The 21,184-nt window shown below is 37.3% G+C and overlaps 4 protein-coding genes across 5 annotated transcripts; 3 read left to right on the forward strand and 1 right to left on the reverse strand.

Annotated features, from left to right (window-relative positions):
* Positions 1–4,954: 4,954 nt before the first annotated feature.
* Positions 4,955–5,466, forward strand: LOC106323914. The gene is made up of 2 exons (XM_013761958.1): positions 4,955–5,023; positions 5,182–5,466. Exons 1-2 carry the CDS (start codon positions 4,955–4,957, stop codon positions 5,464–5,466), a joined length of 354 nt encoding a protein of 117 aa, XP_013617412.1.
* Positions 5,467–12,810: 7,344 nt separating this feature from the next.
* Positions 12,811–14,768, forward strand: LOC106326238 (aluminum-activated malate transporter 10-like). The gene is made up of 6 exons (XM_013764262.1): positions 12,811–13,162; positions 13,262–13,399; positions 13,496–13,768; positions 13,848–13,972; positions 14,091–14,234; positions 14,314–14,768. The coding sequence occupies exons 1-6, from the start codon at positions 12,823–12,825 to the stop codon at positions 14,746–14,748; spliced, it is 1,455 nt and encodes a 484-aa protein (XP_013619716.1). The 5' UTR covers positions 12,811–12,822; the 3' UTR covers positions 14,749–14,768.
* Positions 14,769–15,004: 236 nt separating this feature from the next.
* Positions 15,005–15,686, reverse strand: LOC106327292. The gene has a single exon (XM_013765414.1). It carries the CDS (start codon positions 15,620–15,622, stop codon positions 15,071–15,073), a length of 552 nt encoding a protein of 183 aa, XP_013620868.1. The 5' UTR covers positions 15,623–15,686; the 3' UTR covers positions 15,005–15,070.
* A 201-nt stretch (positions 15,687–15,887) lies between these two features.
* Positions 15,888–18,594, forward strand: LOC106327291 (extensin). 2 transcript variants are annotated; one of them, XM_013765413.1, is made up of 2 exons: positions 15,888–16,165; positions 16,220–18,594. In XM_013765413.1, the coding sequence occupies exons 1-2, from the start codon at positions 16,065–16,067 to the stop codon at positions 18,525–18,527; spliced, it is 2,409 nt and encodes an 802-aa protein (XP_013620867.1). In that variant the 5' UTR covers positions 15,888–16,064; the 3' UTR covers positions 18,528–18,594. The 2 variants fall into 2 exon arrangements, with proteins under 2 accessions (XP_013620867.1, XP_013620866.1); XM_013765412.1 differs by having other exon boundaries at positions 15,888–18,594.
* Positions 18,595–21,184: the final 2,590 nt, after the last annotated feature.

Consider the following 21,184-nt stretch of genomic DNA (forward strand, 5'->3'; position numbering starts at 1 on the left):
GCATTTTGCTAATATACAATTTCTTTATGGTTTTTGGCTGAATTGACTCAAGAATATAAAGTTTTTTTTCAAAAAAAAAACAAATAAATAGAATATAAAGCGGATTCATCCAACTGAAGCCGTACTGTGTCGTTTTAATAAACACCCCGGCTAGGAGTATTTTCAAAAGAAACTTGATGACTTCAAATATAGAGATTTTTGCTCTTCAAAAAAATTTCAAAACTTCAAATTTGAAGTTTTATCTATTTATTTACATTTTGGTCCTTATAATTAATTGCACATCACATTTATAATTTTTAAGTATTTTTTATTTTATTTTTTAATATCTCATAAATATTTCATATTTGTTTTTTAAATTCAAGCTTTACACATAAAATTAAATATGAATTTTAAAAATAAGGTTTATAGTATTTTAAAATTAGAATTAAACAACAAGAATATTACAAAGGAAACTTCATAGAAAACTTTTAAAAAGATACATGAAAACATAATTATTACAAAAATTAAATATTACAACAACACTAATATTATGGTAAGTTTGCTCCGAAACCTCCAAAATATTATTCAAACAAATTTTGTGTAGCCCAAAATCTCATTACGAAAATTGTTTTATGGAATAATGTGGTATTTTGTTTATAATTTAATATTTAATTATTTATTTCTATTTATGATTTTATATTTTAGTGTAAGATTTTATGAACTAATATTACAAAAATATTTTCATATATGTGCTAATTATTCATTAAAAATTATGGATTTACATTAATTAATGACAAATATAAAGACTATAGTGTAAATTCAAAATTATTTTGAAGTTAAGTTTGAAGTTTTGATTTCGAAAAAAAAACAATTTGAAACTTCAAATATAAACTTTTGCAAACTTTAAAAAATAAAGTCTTTTTGGAGATTTTTTGTACTATCAATGATACGTTATAGGCCCATTTTGTATGATATGCCCAATAAAGATTCACGACAAGAAAAAAAAAGATTCATACCAATTATGTGTCCTTCTATACAATTTATCAAAGTGATATGCATCCGACAAGACGTGATAATTTCTTATTGATCCTAGTCTGGCTAGTGCAAAGAATTTTAATCACCATTCCCCCGCGAAAAAGAACAGAACTAACCCCATTACACCCGCTGCATAGCAGATGCGGTCAAAATATACCCAAAATATATCCGAAACGAACGAGCAAGTAAATGGTTAATATATTTTCAAATGTGAGACATATAATGATCGATATATTTTTACTACGGTGTAGACATAGAGATGTAAATTCATCTGGGTTCATGATGGGAACAAAGTTGTTGATTTAGCTAGTGTAGGTTTGGGATTGGGCCCATATTGTTTATGCGGTAGTCTAGTAATAGACGATCTAGCTAATTTTGAAATTATTCTGAATGCATTTTAAACTCGAATCAGACAGTATGGTATCCAATTCATTTAGTAGCACTAAATGTGTTTTTTATGCGATCAGTTGAATTAATCAATATGACATATATATGTGGATGCCTATAAACTTTTTTACAAAATTTGAAAATTGTTAATTATAAATATTTACCAAAAATTAGCTAGCTTAGGTAAAATAAACGAGACTAGTGAAGAAATTAAAGGAGAAAAATGATATATTCAAGTAAAATAGTGAAAACCGAGCATTGACTGACAGCGACGGCAAAAACAATGGCGATGGGAAAAACCCTACCAACGGCGACATCATTCCGATTTCGACTGCAGAGGAAGGGTCTGACCCAGCAAAAAATCCTACGGCGGAGGAGACTACGGGAGTGGCGAGCCCTAAATCACTGTGGACGAAGAGAAATTAAATCGAAGAGAATCTTCCATCGATTGATGTCGTCAATGGAGTGGCGGCGATTCACGTACCGGAGGATATTTTTGACGACGCTGATTTGCTTTGGAAGAGTTATGTTGTGGGCTACTTCATCAGAGACGCGCCTCATGTGGGATCTATTCACGCCACTGTGAATCGCATCTGGGCTTCTCTGAAGAGCGGTTCTAAGATTGATGTGCAGTTCATTGAGAAGAACACGGTCTTGTTCTGTATTGAAAACAGCCATACGAGAACCCGAGTGATTCAAAGGCGTTACTGGCATATTTTGGACGTGCCATTGGTGGTGAGCGAATGGTCCCCGGAATCGGCTTTGAAGCCACCAGACCTTACTGCTATGCCCTTGTGGATCGATCTAAAGGGCGTCCCTAATGATCTCTTTTCTCATAAGGGTTTGAAGTGTTTGACAAGGGCTGCAGGGAAGTTTGTCAAACTTCATCCCAATACGGAAAGATATATTCGGTTTGATGTAGCTCGTGTGTTGGCTGAGGTGAATCTGCATACCCCTTTGGTGGAGAGGATTACATTCAAAGCTAAGAATGGAGATCAACGTGGGATTGAAGTTAGCTATCCCTGGCTCCCTGCACGCTGTGCTGTTTGTCAAGGGTGGGGGCATAAGGGATCAGATTGTAAGGCTGATAATGTTAAGATACTCAAGCGAGGAGTTGAGGATGCGAATAATGTGGGGCTTGAAGTAGTTTTCTCTGTTTCAGTGGAGCAGAGTGCACTCGGAGGAAATGCGGTTACAGATCTGATGAAGGAGCTCTCAGCTCTTCCTGTTAATCCGCTTATGCAAAGCAAGGTTCGCTTAGAGATGGTATCTAAGGAGGATGGTGTGGCAGGCTTTATTGAAACTTCACCTCATATTCAGATTGCTGAACCAACAACTGAGACATTTCCAGCAGCTGGAGAAGGGAATTGGTCACTGGTCTATGGCAAGCAACATGTTCCCTCATCTGGGTGCCCAGAGGTTCAAAAAGATGATGACGTTACCTTAGTGGTATCACCATCTCGCTTCAGCCCTCTTCTGGATTCGAAGCAGGAGGATGAGGAACTTGAGAAAAAGTATGATGATGATATGAACCATGAGGTAGAAGAGATTGAAGAGGGAGAGTTAGTTGAAAAAAGAGAAGTTCACCCTAACGATGCGGCAGCTAAAGGGAGAAGACAGAATCTTGCCTTAGTGAATAAATCAACAAAGAAGTCTATAGTACGAGCAAAAGATCTGAAGTTTGTGGGTAGAGGGGCAACAAAAGAAATCTTCTGTAAGGAAGCTATGATGAGTTTCTTTGCTTGGAATATGCGTGGATTTAACATGTCATGCAAACATAGAGCAGTAAGAAGTTGGATTCAGTCCGAGAAACCTAGTTTTGGTTGTCTAGTAGAAACAAGGGTCCGCGAATATAAGTTGACAAAGTGTATGGACGCGTCTATGCCTCATTGGCAAGTTTTAACTAACTATGAGCACCATCAGCTTGGAATGATCTGGTTCTTCTGGTCCAGCGAGGTGGTGGTAACAAAATTGCACATGAGTGACCAGATCATATCTTGTGCCATTCAGATACCAGAATCGGGGAACAATTCATCTGCTCAGCTATCTATGCGCACAATACGTCTGCAGAGAGGACATAGCTTTGGAGAGACCTGAGAGCAACTCAAGCAGCTTATTCTCATCTTCATTTACCGTGGATACTCATTGGTGACTTTAACGAGACCTTATCATCCTCTGAGCATTCTTGTGCTCTGGATTATCAAAGTGATCAGATAGGTATGACGCAGTTTCAAGAAGTTACAACCGACTGTGCGCTGTTGGATCTATCATATGTTGGAGCTCTCTTTACATGGTGAAACAAAAGGGATGCAGATCCTATTGGCAAAAAACTAGACATGGCTTTGGTGAATGGGGAATGGTTGCCGCTAAATTTGAAGCGGAAGGGGTTTCAGATCACGCAAGGTGTCTGGTCAGGCTTTTAGGACAACTTGATGAAGCAAGAAAGCCATTTCGCTTCTTTAACTATCTTGTAGAACATGAGGATTTCTTGAACACAGTCAAAGAAGTTTGGGATACATCGCCTCAGCTTTATCACTCACGCTCAGCCCTGTCTTCCTTTCACAAGAAACTAAAGCTGCTTAAGTTCAATTTGAGAGCTCTAAACCGTTCCAGGTTTGGCGATTTGCCAAACAGAACCAAGCAAGCGTACGAGGAGCTCTGCGAATGCCATAATAGAGTGCTGGTGAATCCCAGTCCTGAAAATTGTGCCCAAGAGTTTGTGGCTTCCGATCGTTGGCATAAGCTTGCAAAAATAGAGGAGAAGTTCTTGCTACAAAAGTCGGGTATGTGATGGCTGCAGGCTGGAGATCAAAATACAGTCTTCTATCATCGATATGTTCAGATCCGGACTGCTCGAAACACTATTAGAAGTCTCATTACAGAGACTGGAGAAGTTCTCACGGGTGGCTGTCGACATTAAACGAGAAGTGGTTGCTCACTTCCAAATATTCCTGCAATCACAAGATGTGACTGGAGCAGAGGTTACAGGTGATGAGCTCTGTGGTCTTCTGACGTATAGACGCCCAGGAGGAGTCTGTGCACAGCTGGCTGCTCCTATCTCAGGACGTGAGATATATGATGCCCTGCTCTCACTACCAAACAACAAAGTGTCGGGACCTGATGGTTATACAAAAGAATTCTATGATGCGGCTTGGCCTGTGATTGGCAGGGATTTTATCACGGTGATTCAGTCCTTTTTCCTCTTTGGTTTTTTCCCTACTGGAATCAATGCAACAAGTCTAACGTTGATCCCAAAGACTGAAAGTGCTGAGAAGATGAAGGATTCAGGCCCATAGCGTGCTGCAATTTACTATACAAGGTCATCTCAAATGTGTTAGACAACAAGCTAAAGCTCATATTTCCAGGAGCTATTGAGACAAATCAGAGCGCTTTTATAAAAGAGAGGTTGTTGCAGGAAAATGTTCTCTTGGCTTCTGAGTTGGTAAATGGATATCACAAGGATTCCTGCTCAGCAAGATGTACTATTAAATTTGACATCTCTAAGGCTTTCGACACAGTCAAGTGGTCCTTTATTGTCTCAGTACTTCAAGCGATGGGGCTACCATCACAGTTCGTCAACTGGATAAGACTGTGCATCTCAACAGCTTCTTTTTCGGTCTCAGTAAATAGAAGTCTTGAAGGTTTCTTCACCAGCGCACGAGGAATAAGGCAGGGATGCTCGTTCTCGCCTTATCTGTACGTTATTCTGAGTAATGTGCTTTCAAAGCTACTAAATCAAACAGCTAAGACGAAAAGTTCGCCTATCATCCTGAGTGTCAGGGAGTCAGGCTCACTCATTTGAGTTTTGCTGACGACATCCTGGTCTTCACTGACGGTACCATCGAGTCGGTAAATGGGGTTATAGAGGTTCTGAAGGAATTTGCAGATATGTCTACCCTCCATATAAATGCATCAAAGTCTCAAATCTTTGTAGCTGGAAGTGATCATACGGGCATGATTACTGAAGCAGAATCTTTGGGAATTGGAGTTGGAAATCTACCTATCCGATACTTAGGTATGCCTTTAACCACCAAGTCCTTAACAGCTCACGACTATGAGCATTGATAGACAAGATCAGAAGGAAGATGCTCTGCTGGTCCAACAGGGGCTTGTCCTTTGTGGGTCAGCTCCAGTTAATTAAATCTGTTATAGTGGGCATGTGACTTTTTGGAGCACGGCGTTTATCCTTCCAGCAGAGTGTTTGGATACAATAGAAAGCATGTGCAGCGCCTTTCTTTGGTCGAGATCGCCAACTCAAACCCACAAGGCTAAGGTGAGTTGGGCAGATTTGTGTTATCCGAAAGAAGAGGGAGGGCTTGGAGTGAGGAGACTGCGAGATACTTCTAAAGTTTACGCTCTGAGGCTTATATGGCGGCTCTTTACTCAATCAACTTCCTTATGGGTTTGTTGGATAAAACACTATCTGCTTCGGCAAAGCTCTTTTTGGGATGTGAGAGATGACAGTAAGGGATCTTAGATTTGGAGGAAGTTACTCAAGCTGAGGGATCTAGCCTATGAGTTTATGAAAATGGAGGTTCGAGATGGATTAACTACGTCTTTCTGGTTTGATAACTGGATGGGTGCAGGGATATTGATTGACGTCACATGGGCCATAGGCACAACGTATCTGGGTCTTCCTCGCAGAGCGCTAGTGTGTGATGTGGTCTCAAGAAATGACTGGAGTTTGAGAAATGAACGCAGCAGGAGGTTCCAGACTATACAATCAGATACTCGCGATGCCGGTCCCTGATGCAAATAGGGGAGAGGATCTGGTTCTATGGAAGCGAGGTGAGGATGATTTTCAAAATAGTTTCTCTACTACAAACACTTGGGAGCAATTAGACCCAAAAAGCCGAAGGTAACTGGTATAAGGTCGTATGGTTCGCTCAGAGCACACCTCGGTACGCCTTTATCACTTGGCTAGCAGTACAAAACCGGCTTTCTACCGGTGACAGGATGAGGAGTTGGGGGATTACGCAGGGGTGTGGACTATGTGGAGAAAGGGATGAGACAAGAGATCATCTCTTCTTTTGCTTGTCCCTACTCTTTCACTGCTTGGGAAGGTCTGGTGAGAGGATTCTTTGGCCGTAGGACTAACCCTAACTGGTCTATTACGCTTAATGCAATTAAACGCGAGAGAGTAAATAGACTTGACTCTATTCTACTCAAGATGATCTTCCAAACCGTCATTTGTCATATATGGAGAAAAAGAAACTCCAGGTGACATCAGGGCAACTGGACGTCGACAAAGCAGATGCCTAATCGATCGATGAGGAATAGGATAGTGCCGCTGAAGTATAGTCCGCAACATAGATATGTTGGACTTCTATGGCAATGGTTTGAGCTCACGGGTTAGGCAGAAGGTGGTCTTGCTATAGGTCTCCGATTCTTTTTTTCTTCAATATATTCTTCATAGCTTGACTTTTTTGTAAATGTAATTTATTTCTACTAGTTGATCATTAAATTTGAAATTTCATTAAAAAAAAGTGAAAACCAATAAATGAAAGAAAAATGCATATTTTTACTCCCGTCTTTACTTTCGGTTTTAAATCATCAGTTTTTAAAATGTAACATAAATTTTTTAATTTAGACCAAAAAAAACATAAAATTTTAAATTAAGCTGGGAGATAGCTGTAACGAGATAGATATGACAAAAGGACTTTATATGCCACTTGGTTCCACTATAAATGCTGTGTCAGCGAATTCGGAAATAAACCTCAAGAACACAAGCAAGAGCTTCTTTAGTCCATTAATCACATTCAGTATATATATTTCTACGTCTCCCATGCAGAACTATCTTCGGCCGATGCTTTAATTAATAGCTTAGTGTTTATAGTTTATCGACGACTTTTAGATACTGTATGTGTGTTCATTGATATTGTGAATGTAGAACAAAGTGCATTCTGTCTATTCTTCAATTAGGATTTGCATGCCATTGATTTAGATTTTTTTTAGCGGAATATACCAATAACATCTTAACAAACAACTCTAATTAATTCAATCGTGACCTAATCCCAACATAATATATTTATAAACAAATTTAATAAGACAAAAAGGTTAAACCGCTCTACTTATCACATCACCAACAAAATGTGATATGATAAGCTGAGGGGCACTTCATGAATGGTTGTGTTTTACAAGACCAATAGGGCAGCCCGGAGTAGCTAAGTGCATGTACAATAATCTTTTTTATCCTCTAATTACTTATAGACCACACATATAATATTTTCTAAAAATATAAACAAAAATCTAGCCTAGTGATAATATATATAAGTACGTCCACTTAGGGAAGATAATGTTTTGATAGGGAACTTAAATTAAGTTTCTAATAACCTGGAGCTCACTTAGAGACCTAAAATAAAGTTAGGTTATGTAATCGTTTCGTTTAATTAGTTTGATTTATTTGTACCTCCCAAGAATTGCACTTTTATATGTATAATATTGAAAGGCAGTACAGTTACAAATAATATTGAAAAGTATAAGTCAAACGCACCACTTTCATGAATCTTTTGTGACCACTTAGGCCACTTAGGCCATACAATGAGGGTGTTGAAACCCGGTTTTAACAGTTGAAACCCGGTTTTAACAGTTGAACCCAATGCAGTGAGGGTGTTGAATTTCAGTGTAAACCTACGTGGATTAAACATGCGTTGATCCAACTGTTGAATTTTTTTTTTGGGCGCGTATGCGCACGCACGCGGGCTGACACGTTTTTTTTTTTAAGATTTAAATGATGTTTTCTGATTGGCTGTGCAGATTTCTTTTGATTTTATCCTCACCCAATAATTCAAATTCATTTATTTTATAATAAAACTATTTTCACAAAAATAAAAATTATATCAAAATTCAAGATTTTTTTAATCTATAAATAGAGACTACTCTCATTTCGTTTGGATACATAAAAAAAACATCATTTTTCATTATAATCAACTATTTTAGTGTTTTAAATTTTTTTTGTTAAATGGATCCCAATAATAATCCTTTCAACACCCAAAACTCTTCTAATTTTCTTTTTAACTTCCAAAATCCAAACAATTATTAATTTCAAAACCAAACTTCCAATCAGCCCCAAAATATATCAAATTATGGTTTTTCACCAAACTTTTTCATGCCATCATCTGTTGTAAATTATCCTCAAAATTACGGATCAGTGATGCAATATTTTTCTCAAACACCTCCTCTTTCTTCTACTCCAACGGGTGATGAAAATGTTCCGAGAGCAACTGAATTTCCCGAATTTCTACTCAAATAGCTCTTGGTAGCATGAGCGGTGCTAGCGAACCCATTCCTGACGCAAATGAAAATGAATCAGCTCAAGCTCGCCGCAAAAGCCCTAAATGGACCACCGATCAAAATTTGGTGCTACTTAGTGGATGAATTAAATATGGAACAAACAGCATTGTTGGCAGGAACCAGAAAAGCGAAGCATACTGGAGTAAAATTTCTGAGTACTGTAATGAGCATTGTTCATTTGATCCTCCCCGTGATGGAGCCTCATGCAGAAAACATTTCAAATATATGAATAAAAAGTTGAGCAAATGGAGTGGCGCTTACGATAACGCTAGGCGTATGCAACGAAGTGGATGGTCGGAGAATGATGTAATGGCAAAAGCGCACGAATTATATTCAAGTGGTAAGAATGAACATTTCAATTTAATGTCGGAGTGGCTTGATGTTCGTGATCAACCGCGCTATAGTAGTCAAGTATGAGAAAATACTGGCTCTACAAGTAGTGGATCTTAGATATCCCGAGAGAGTGATGCCAGTGATTCGAACTCTGTAGGATCAAACTCTGTAGGATCAAGTGCTCGTCCAATGGGGAGAGAGGCAACAATAAAAAGGCAAAAAGAAAAGTAAAGGCACATCTTTGGATACCGTCAACTAAGAGTGGAATGAATACAAACAATTCAAAGAGCAAGAATTAGAACGATTGGACAAAATAGCCAAGACACAAGAGGAGGAAAATCGATTGATGAAAGAAAAGACTGAAACCAAAAAAATGAAGATGTTCTTGAAGCAAAGTGAAAAAGAACATCTCGATGAGAAGAACAAACAACTGTTAGAGAAGTTGAGCAACGATCTATTTGGAAATTAATAATGTGTGTTTGTATTTTTCTTTTAATAATATGTGTTTGTATTTTTCTTCTTTAATAATGTATGTTTGCTTTTTTTTTTCTTTCTCTTTTAGTAATGCATGTTTGTTTTTTTCTTCTTTAATAATGTTTGAATGGCCTTTTTCACTTTAATAATTTTTGTTTGTATGCAATCCGTGACTTTCTGATTTTGTAAGAGAATCCAATCGTTATCTATTATTTATATCAATTTAATGTTTGCTTGGAGTCCAGAATTTTCATCCACTCAGCTTTTTATAAATGGAAACTCATTTTCCTATAAATGTATCAATAACACAATTTAATCTTACAAAAAATATCAATGGATCCATCAGAATTTCTTTTCGATATCGAAGTGTACAAAAAAAACAGTGTGAGCTTGAAGAGAGGTATATCGTACACCGGTTTAGAGAGCGCCGAAATTGAGGAAGACCATACGTCTCATAGCAAGAGAAAATACTTCAAGAGAGATCATGTAACAGCGAATCAAAGGCTGATTGATGACTACTTTGCCAATCAACCTACATATGATGAAGAAATGTTTCGTTGGCGATTCCGAATGCGAAAACATGTTTTTCTTCGGATCGTTGGAGACCTATCAAGCAGTGACAACTATTTCACCCAATGAGTTGACGCAACAAATAAGGAAGGTATTTCTCCATTAGCAAAATGCACTACTGTCATGTGAATGTTAGCGTATGGTGTTGCTGCCAATGCGATTGACGAATATATCAAAATAGGAGATACTACAACATTGGAGTGCTTGCGCCGTTTCTGTAAAGGAATTTGTATGAGCAAGAGTATCTCAGAGCTCCAACTCAAGATGACTTGCAAAAAATTTTGCATGTCAGTGAGATGAGGGGGTTTCCAGGGATGATCGGAAGTATTGATTGCATGCATTGGGAATGGAAAAATTGTCCAACAGTATGGGAAGGTCAGTTTACTCGGGGAGATAAGGGAACCACCACAGTTATACTTGAAGCAGTTGCATCTCATGATCTATGGATTTGGCATGCCTTTTTTGGATGTCTGGGAACATTAAACGATCTAAATGTTCTAGATCGTTCGCCGGTGTTTGATGATGTTGAACAAGGTAATACTCCAAGAGTAAAGTTTTTTGTAAACCAACGTTCATATGACATGGCATACTATCTAGCTGATGGTATCTATCCATCTTATCCAACTTTCGTCAAATAAATCCGACTTCTTCAAAGTGAACCATACAAGTTATTTGCAAAATATCAAGAAGGGTATCGGAAGGACATTGAGCGCGCATTTGGGGTATTACAGGCTCGGTTTAAAATCATTCGTGAACCAGCTCGCATGTGAGAGATATCAGATCTTGCTATCATCATGCGGTCATGTATCATATTGCATAATATGATTGTTGAGGATGAACGAGATACATATGCTTAGAATTGGACCGATTATGATCAATCTGAGGCAAGTGGTTCGAGTACACCACAACCATTTTCTACTGAGGTGCTACCAGCATTTGTAAATCATGTGCAAACTAGATCTGAATACGTGATTCAACTTTACATCATGAATTACAATCAGATCTAGTTAAACACATATGGGCAAAATTTGGAATGTTTCATGGTTAATTTTTTTTAAAAAAATATGTGTGTGCTTTAAGAGTTTTAATGTATTTTTATTTTGTGTGCTTTGTATTGTGTGCGTTTAAGATATCTTAATAATATGTGTTTGTATCGTGTGTATTTACAGTTTCCTAATTTTAGATGTTTTAATAATAATAAGTTTCGTATTTTTGAAAATAAAATTTGGTAAATATCTTACTTAAAAAAATATGTTCTTAATTTTGATTGTTTTTATTAATATAGCTTTTGGTATTATTTAAAAATTAAGCTAAGTATAATAATTCAAAATAAATATTATTAAAAATTATGTTATTTTGGTTTTTAAGCTAATTGTAAAAAGCAAAAATATGAATTAAGAGTTGTGGGTTAGGACGTTGAATTTTTTTAAACAAACTATTGTAGAGATATAAATTGAAGTGGATGTTGAATAAACGAGGTGAAAGAGGAAGAAGACGATCCGAAATGTTAAAAAGAAAAAAAAAATGTGTTAAAGGTGGAGACGGTGTTGAAACCACAGGTATAAAGTGCATATGTAATAGTAAAGTCAATTCAAACGTAATGCATGTAAAAGAAACAAATAACTAAATCAAATAAGACAAAGAATTAAATATATCTCGTGGTACGGTGAATTCTCTAATCAACCAAACGGAATATGCGAAGGGCTTTATTTGCTTACGACAATACACTTCGTGTAAAACATTAAATGTGTAATTCAGTACATGTAAATACGCACGCAATGCACACATACACGCATATGCTTACGCACACATATATTTTTGATATCCTTTTAGTGGCTAGCAGCCTAGAGCATGTAATAGTAATTTCATTTGTTTGATTTAATTGCATTTTAAATATTTAATACTTTTGTGTATGCATGGAATTATGCTAAAACCACTGCCGGTCTTTTACTAGGATTCGAGTTCAAAAATGTCATCTAGAGACTAGGGTTAGTGTTGTAAAATGTCGTCGGAAGGTTAGGGCTTCTGCTTTTGATGTCGTCTAGTTTTTTTTTCTTCTTCTTTTTGGAATTTCGATGTTTTGGTTTACAACTGTAACTGTTAAAAGTTTTTTTTTTTTGGTAAACAACTGTTATAAGTTTGATGCTTAAATCCCTTATTTTAAGACTTTCTATTATTTTGGGTCTTAAGAAACTATTGTAAAACAACTTTTCATTTTCATTAATGAATATTTACATTTTTATCACAAAATAACGTAAACCTTCGAGTGTGCGCAATTGTTGTAGTGAATTGAAACTTCTTATAACTTGTGACAGTAAATTTTTTACGTACTTCGGTACTACCAAATATGAACAGAATCTAGAAACTAACATGAGCAGACGTTGCAATGAAATGGATGGATGTACGAAGGTGTCAACATCAGTACGTACTTGTGCGATGACGACTAATAGCACAAAATTAGATACTGATCATATAACTTTACACTTAGGCCACTCTCCATCTTTGTGCATTTCCAAGTGGGAGAGTATAATACATATTAGCAGAATACATATATTATATATTAATTCAACACTTAAAATGATTAAAAAATGTTTGAAAAGTTAAATAGTAATACATATAACATATGATAGTATCCCTATGATCTATATATGTAACACCATAAACTGCATTGCTCAGCAAACAAAACCCAAACATTTCTTGACCAAATCATTAATTTGATCGAGTCGTTGGGTCGTCGTTGGGGTTAGTAACATGGCGTCAAAGATTGAAGCAGGGAAGCTAGAGTGGAGGATAAGTGTTGACAATGGGACAACCGAGAGATTGGTTCCAACATATGGACCTAGTAAAAGGATCTTTCTTTGGCTAAAGGGTTTTGTAATGAAGGTTATCCTGGAGCAAATCGCAAAGTCTATGAGGAACATTTGGAGGATTGGGGCAGATGATCCAGCAAAAGCTGTTCACTGTTTGAAAGTAGGACTTGCACTTTCATTGGTCTCAATCTTCTATTACATGAGACCTTTGTATGATGGAGTTGGAGGAAATGCTATGTGGGCTATCATTACTGTTGTAGTCGTCTTTGAGTCCACTGTTGGTTAGTAAACTAAACTCAAAATCAAACGTTTTCAACTTTCTTTTGGTGAGTGAAATTATATTAACCTATATGTATATGTATCTCCTTCATGCACAACAGGAGCAACATTCTCCAAATGTGTGAACAGAGTGGTGGCAACTATATTAGCTGGAACACTAGGCATTGCTGTTCATTGGGTTGCAACTCAATCAGGAAAAGCTGAGATTTTTGTGACTGCATGCTCTGTTTTCCTGTTTGGTAAGTAATGATCGAAACCCTAAAAGAGATTAGTGTTTTATACCCTTGTAAAATAATCTTTATTAAATTCATTTTTTATGGGTTTGATTCTTGCAGCCTTCACAGCTACTTACTCGCGGTTTGTTCCATCATTCAAATCCAGATTCGACTATGGAGCGATGATCTTTATCCTCACATTTAGCCTAGTCTCAGTAGGAGGTTACCGAGTAGATAAGCTGTTTGATATGGCTCAGCAAAGAGCATCAACTATTGCAATTGGAACATCTATCTGCATTGTCATTACTGTCTTCTTATGTCCCATATGGGCAGGATCTCAGCTTAACCGCCTTGTTCAATGTAATTTTGTCAAACTTGCCGACTCATTAGACGGTAAGGGAAGAAAAAAAAGGAAAGTTGTTACACAAGAAACCGCATTAGCTATCTGAGCTAATTATCATAGAAACTGCAGGCTGTGTAGCAGAGTACTTCAAGAAGAAAGACGTCTCAACGAATGAGAATGAAGATGAAGAAACTAACAAGAAGTTGCAAGGATTCAAATGTGTACTTAACTCTAAGGGAACAGAAGAAGCCATGGTAACTTGACACATATTCTTTTTACTTTTAACACATTTTATCTTTGGGGATGATGTAAAATTAATTAGCTTTTTGATTTGTAGCCTCTAATTTCGCTCTTATATTTTAAATCTCTCAGGCGAATCTAGCTAGATGGGAACCTGCACATGGAAGCTTTAACTTCCGGCACCCATGGCAACAATATGTAAAGATAGGGGCTGCTATGAGGAGATGTGCTTACTGCCTTGAGAATCTTAGTATCTGCATGAACTATGAAACAGAGGTAAGTTATCATTGTTTTGAAGAATCAAGTTTAAGATGTTGTGAAACTAATACTCCTATATGTGTTTTGATTTCAGCAGGCACCAGACCAGGTCAAGAATCATTTCGGAGAAGCTTGTATGAGTCTGAGCTCAGCTTCTTCAAAAATCTTGAGAGAGTTAGCGGATATGATCAAGAACACGAGAAAATCTTCGAAGATGGATTACCTGGTGTTTGATATGAACTCAGCAGTACAAGAGCTTCAAGAAACCTTAAAAATTGTTCCCATAGAAATCAACAGACCTGAAGAAGATGTTAAATCTGAAAAGGACAAGGAAGGAGACAGAACCATGGCGATGAGCCTACATGAAATCCTTCCAGTTGCCACTTTGGTTTCGTTGTTGATCGAAAACGCAGCTAGGATTCAAACAACCGTCGAAGCAGTGGATGAACTGGCAAATCTTGCAGATTTCAAACAAGATTCAAAGAAGAAAACAGGATGCAACAACGCTAAACAAACACCACTAAGTTCTTAAATTGCTTTCATATTACACATTGAAAACTCTTAATTAACAAACATGAAGATTTTAAACCTGAGTTTTCATGTATATATAAAAACCTATTAGTATATGATTTTGCTTTGTTCTGTAACCTAAGGTTTATTCGGCATGGTTTTGAAGGCCAAAAAAGCAAGTTATGGAACTAAATATTAACAACGTTTAAGAGTTCATCCACACCACAATGAAACATAAACAAATTTCACCATAGAAAACAAGAATGCGATTATAGATGGATAAAACGCAAAAGTAAACTTTGACTTTGTTGATGTAATCTTAGTTACAATCTTTGGTTGTTCCATTAAGTAACCCATACAAGATTTGTAACAACAAGTTCATTACAGATTCTCTCAAATTCCATTAAGACATCGAACACAATCCCAGATTTGCCTCTTGTAACCAACATCTTGACCAAGCCCTTCAAGTGTTTACCAAACTTACCTCTCTCAACAACTTCATTGACTAAGCCCTTGTTATTGTTCCTCTTCTTGTCTTCTCCCACAAGAAACGCCATCAGCCTTCTGACATCTTCTTGAGCCCGACCAAGACAGTTCTTCGATTGACAAACGCTAACGAGCGCCGCAGCAAATCCCGACGCCGCTTTCTCGTGAATCTGAGGAGGAGATGGTGGCGGTGGAGCTCTCGAGGGTTTTGCGTTCGGAAGTGGTAACGAGATTCCTCTAGGGAAGGTAAGGTTTTTGTGGTGGGAGAAGGAAGATGGAGAAGACGATGTTGGTGGTTTTGAAAGATTTGTCGAGGTTGAGTTAACGGTGGGTTTAAAGCGGCCGGAGAAGGACCTACGAGGTAGTGGAGGGAGGTTCAAGGATGAAATGGATGCTGAGAGAGTCTCCATGGAAGACGTTTCGATATTATCCACCTGAACGAGAAATGAATGTTTCAAACATTATCGTATATCTTTTTCCATAATATGCATTTTGTTGAATAAAAATATGGAATATCAGTAAAATATTGTTTTATACTGCCCCCATATACCCAAAACACTTAATGGGCCTAATATTTGTTACCTATGGTCCAATATTAGCACTTGATATTAAAAAGAATATAGAAAGTATATCTATCTGAACACGTGATTTGTGCAAAAGATATAAAGAATCAAATACTTGTCTTCGGTTTATGGATATACTTTGTGTGAATAAGGTCTATATCGTGTAGGCTAAACTTGTCTGCAACTGACATGTTCCTCTACTTATATAACTTAAGCTTACTCATGCCTATCTTAATCAAACGTACATGTACTATTAGTATCCTGCTATACAACACGAGCTATTAGTAAAATGTTTAATAATCGTCAATCTCGCCGGAGATTCCGGCTCGGTAACTTAGCTAGGCTTGTCCAGTTACGGCAAAGCGTAAGCAACCAACCACCATCACCGCAACAACCGCCATTGCCACCAAAGGATCTTAAAGAAGTTTTGTTACAATCGCCACCACAGTCACAAGCATTTCAGCGGCCTCCATATCAATTGCCATCGCCAATGCCATCACCATCAACACTCCCACCATCTATATCAAAACCTGGTGAAAATCACCAGTCTTCGCCACGGCTGGAACCAAAGTCATCACCACGGTCACCAGCATTTCAGACACAACCGCAGTCACCTTCACGTGTGCCCCCTCCAAATCAGTTTTCATCTCCCATGCCATCACCATCGACAGTTCCGCCGCGGCCTGAACCGAAAGCATCACCTCCGTCACTTTTATCACCAAAATCAAAGGACGAATCTCAACCGCAGACAACAACACCATCGACGTCAAAACCGCCTCCTTCGCCGCAAAAACCGAGCCTATCTCAGCGGTTACCTCTACGATCGGTGCCTCCTCAACCTCCGGAACCAAAGTCACCAGCATTTCAGCCACAACGGCAGTCACCTTCATTACTGCCCCCTTCACCATCAACATTTCCACCGTCTCTTACAGAATCTAGTGAAAATCCGCCACGTGTAGTACCAGAACCAAAAGCCTCACCACCGCCACTTTTACCACCAAACTCAAAGGAAGTGCTTCACCCGCAGACAACGTCACCACTAACACCAGAAGCAAAAAAACTACTGCCCCTTCCGTCAACGCTAAGCGCTCCTTTAGTATATCAATCCCCACTATCTTCAACACCGTCTAAATCAATTGATGAAACTCGGTTCCAATCACCGCCCCCGTCGCTAGTATCACCACCCTCTTTAACAGAATCCCATGAATCTAAGCTGTCAAAATCTACTGAGGATACTCAGTTCCGATCACTATCTCCGTCGCTGGCCTCACCACCATCATTGTTAAAATCCGATGAATCTCAGACGGCTTTACCGCCACCAGAAACCAAAACTCCGCTGTCTCCACCCTCAACGCTTAAAGAATTTCAGCCGCAGCTGTCACCACCGCTTCCACCGTCTAAATCCAATGTTGAAACTCATTTCAAGTCTTTGCTTTCTTCGCAAGCATCACCACCATTATCATCATCGCCTAGGTCTGGTGAACATCAACCACCTTTGGCAACAGAAGCTAAAATCCGTCAATTGCCACCGTCGTTTATAGAAACCCGCGAAAATCAGCCGCTTTTAGCACCATCAGATATTAAAGATCCAAAGTCAACGCTAAAGGCCGCAGAAGAATCCCTGCCCGAACCGCCTACACTGCTTTTGCCGTCTAAAGTAACTATGTCCCAATCATCGCCTCCACTGCCACCGTCATTATCAGAATCTGGTGAACTTCAACAACCTTTGCCACCGGCAGAATATAAAATTCCACCACCACCACCGCCATTGTTAGAATCCGGTGAATCTCAGCTGCCTTTACCACCACTACCAGAAACCAAAATTCAACCGTCAAAGCTAAACGCTGCTAAAGAATTCCAGTCTCCACCACTTGTTCCGTCTAAAGCCATTGATGAATCCCTGCCTCCACCGGTTAAAGCCACAGATGAAACTCTGTCCCAATCGTCAGAAACTGGTGAACCTCAACATCCCTTGCCACCACCAAAAGCTAAAATTCCACCGCCGGCACCGTCATTGTCAGAATCGGATGAATTTCAGCTACATTCGCCACCCAAAGAAGCAAAAACGCCACCATCAACGCAAAACGCTGCTGAAAAACCCCAGTCTCAACCGCTTCCTGCCTCTACATTCAATGATAATACTCCGTTCAAATCATCGCCTCAACCACCTTTGCCACCACTAGAATCTAAAATTACACCGTCAAAGCTAAACACTAATGAAGAATCCATTGATGAAACTCGGTCCCAATCATCACCTCCTAGGCAATCATCTATACTGCCACGAGATGCCAAAACTCCACCATCAAAGATAAACGCTAGTAAAGAATCCCATGTCAAACCGCTTCCGCCACTTGCGTCTAAATCTACCGATCCTCCCTCGCTGCCACTACCTGAATCTGGCCAACAATCAAAATCTCAATCACATATGCCACCACCATCTCCAACGGCGCTTACATCACCATCACCCAAAACTAAACCTAACCCAATCGAATCTCACACTTCAAATGATCATCGCAAGGATCGAAATCAATATCTAGCTAAACCAGACGCCGAACTCATGGCTGAGATCACCGGGGAAGTTAAGAAAAACAGGGGAAAAGAGAAAACATCGACGACGATGATGATGATGTTCATCAACAGCAATGTTCAAGGGATCAACACATCACTCTCGCTCGATTCATCTTCCATCGATCATGAGCCTGGCGTCCACTTGACCATCGATCATGATGATTTTTCTTCAACGCTGTTTTAATTAATTTTTTTTTTTGGATATTCTATTCTTCTGTATTGGATTGGATTGCGAACAAATACTTTTTATAACAAATACTTCACCAATGAACTTCAAATACTTTTTAAATTTTTATATACTACATTTTAATCTTTAATTTTATGATACATAATTATAAAACTAAATAATATATACACATTCACAATGCAAATTTGTTTTTATAACTCATATATGTATACTGTGATTTGACTAAATAAATAAATCTTTCATTTCTTGAAAATGGATTAACTAGAGAGGATATAGTTACAAAATGTTTCATATTTATCTATTTATGTACTAATAATAATATATATGTAAAGATATATTTGAATATTAAATTGAAATATAATTATAAAAAATAAAGTGACACGAAATTAAATATTAGTATAACTATATATAATTTATATCATTATGCATACTAAAATTAAAATTAAATAGTGTTTCAAAGTTTTGAATAATAAAACCTCAAATTATTCAAAACTACAAAATTTAAAGGTTTTAAATCTTGCTAGAAAACCAAAAATCTAAACTCAAGGGTTTGTTTGAAATGGTCTAAGAAAAAAAAAAGAATGGACATCATTTTTTGTCAGCATATGTTTTAAGGGAAATTGCACTTATAACACAAGAAAACTTTAATTAAACAGATAATCATATGGAAGCAATGTTAATATTATAATAACTAGATTTTGATCCGCGCTTTCAAAGTGCGGAATTATTTTTCAAACAAACCAAAGTTATATGATATAAATTTGTATGTGCATTTAAATGTTACACATGAAGCGTTATATTCACTGTTTTGAAATCTGATCAGGATCCGCGGTAAAACCAACAAAACCGGTGACCTATATGTAATCTGCTTTGATTTTCAAAAAAAAAATCCGTTGTTTAAAAATTCTATAAAACCCGGAAAAATCTTTAAAACCTAAGACCCAACTATTGGCTGAACCGATGAATAACTCATTATGTAATACAATTTGACTTAAATTGTCATATTTAAAGCATTCTAATTCATAAATGTTTAGATGCATAGTGGATATATTATGAATGTGAGGCTCCAATTTTACAAAAGTTAGCTATGTAGGATAGCAATGGAGAAGTCATAGACAAATGACGAGATCAGTCTGACTATTTTTGAAGTGGAGATGTCACACAATGTCGCAGAAACCGAGCAGTCAACCATATTGTTGTTCCAGGATTAAAGACAAAACTCTGGTGACCTTATTTTCTTAAATTTTCACCAGTGTTGGCGGTGAAGGTCTTGCGTGCTTCTTTATACTGTGTCTTCCCTTTGTAAATGTAAAGAAAAGTATACGATAATCAGAGCCCGCTTAACATTGTTACGGACCATAGGGCAAAAAAAAAATTTTTACCCTCTAAAATTTATATTCAGATAATGTTTAAAATATTTTTAAAATTTAATCAGTAATATTTTGTATATTTTGTGATGAAAATAAAACTATATGCATATCAAATATTTTTGGGTCATTTTCAATTTTATTTATTATATTTATAATTTTTTTATTTAAAAATATAGATTTTTTAAAAAAAATTGGACTCCTTAACTATTAATATACAGGAGATACGGACTTGGACCCGAGGCGGTCACACCGCTTGTCCCCCCTCCTTAGCCAGCCCTGATGGTAATCTAAGATTCTATACCATTTCTAGGGTGTATATAATAGGCTATGTGGGGGTTATGTTGTTGGAATATGCAGACAAAGTGCTCTGACATACATTGATTGACAGTTGAAATAGCTGCTCGTAATAGTTTGACCTAGCTTAATTCCCTGGTTTGGTCGACTTAGGAATTGGGAATAGGCTAGTCGAGAGTAAAGACTAATGGGTCGCATCTTTGTCATTAACCGAGGATTGAGCTTCTTGGGGATTAAGAAAATCTGAGTCAAATTCCAATCCACCGGAAATGATCCTGTTTGGAAAAAATTGTCTCCTCCTGGTAGTAGCTTTTAATGAGTGATCGGCTGCGACAAGAGGGCAATAACACCGATAAACGCCTCTGATCTTCCTTGCGTCTGTCTCTTCCGATTTTTTATCCGCTTTGAGCTCTTATTGTAGCTTGAATTCCTTTAGTAGCTAGTTTATAGTTCCTAATATGAAGAAAAAAAGAAAGGTTGAAGTTTAGACCACTCCCAGTAGTTCCCTATAGAAAACATCATGAAAGAGGATATCAGAATGGGCTAAAGGTTATGAGCTTATAATCTATAACTAGGATAAGACATACGCTTTGCGCATAGTAAATTTATATGAAGATTATTTAAGAAATATCATATGAAAAAATAAAATTTATATTCTTGATCGAATTAATATTTTTGGCCCTTCAACAATTTTTCAAAAACTTTTTTGTTAATTACATAATTTGTTTACTGATGAGCTGATCTCATTTTTAAAAATATTTTAAGTCAAAAACTCCCTTATCGCATAAGAACCTAACGTTTAGGCCGAAGAATCTCAGGCCTTCTATTTGGTTATAATGAAACTATGTCAGCTCGATTTTATATCATGATTTAGCAATTTTAAATTTAATTATGGTTATGAGAAGTTTACGTTAACGTGCCAATCCTATGTGTCTTCAATATTTTTTTCGTTTTTGTGTCGTTTTTTTCATTTTGGTTATTGTTGATATA

Source organism: Brassica oleracea, chromosome C2, assembly GCF_000695525.1.
Source record: "Brassica oleracea var. oleracea cultivar TO1000 chromosome C2, BOL, whole genome shotgun sequence".
Taxonomy (NCBI): domain Eukaryota; kingdom Viridiplantae; phylum Streptophyta; class Magnoliopsida; order Brassicales; family Brassicaceae; genus Brassica; species Brassica oleracea.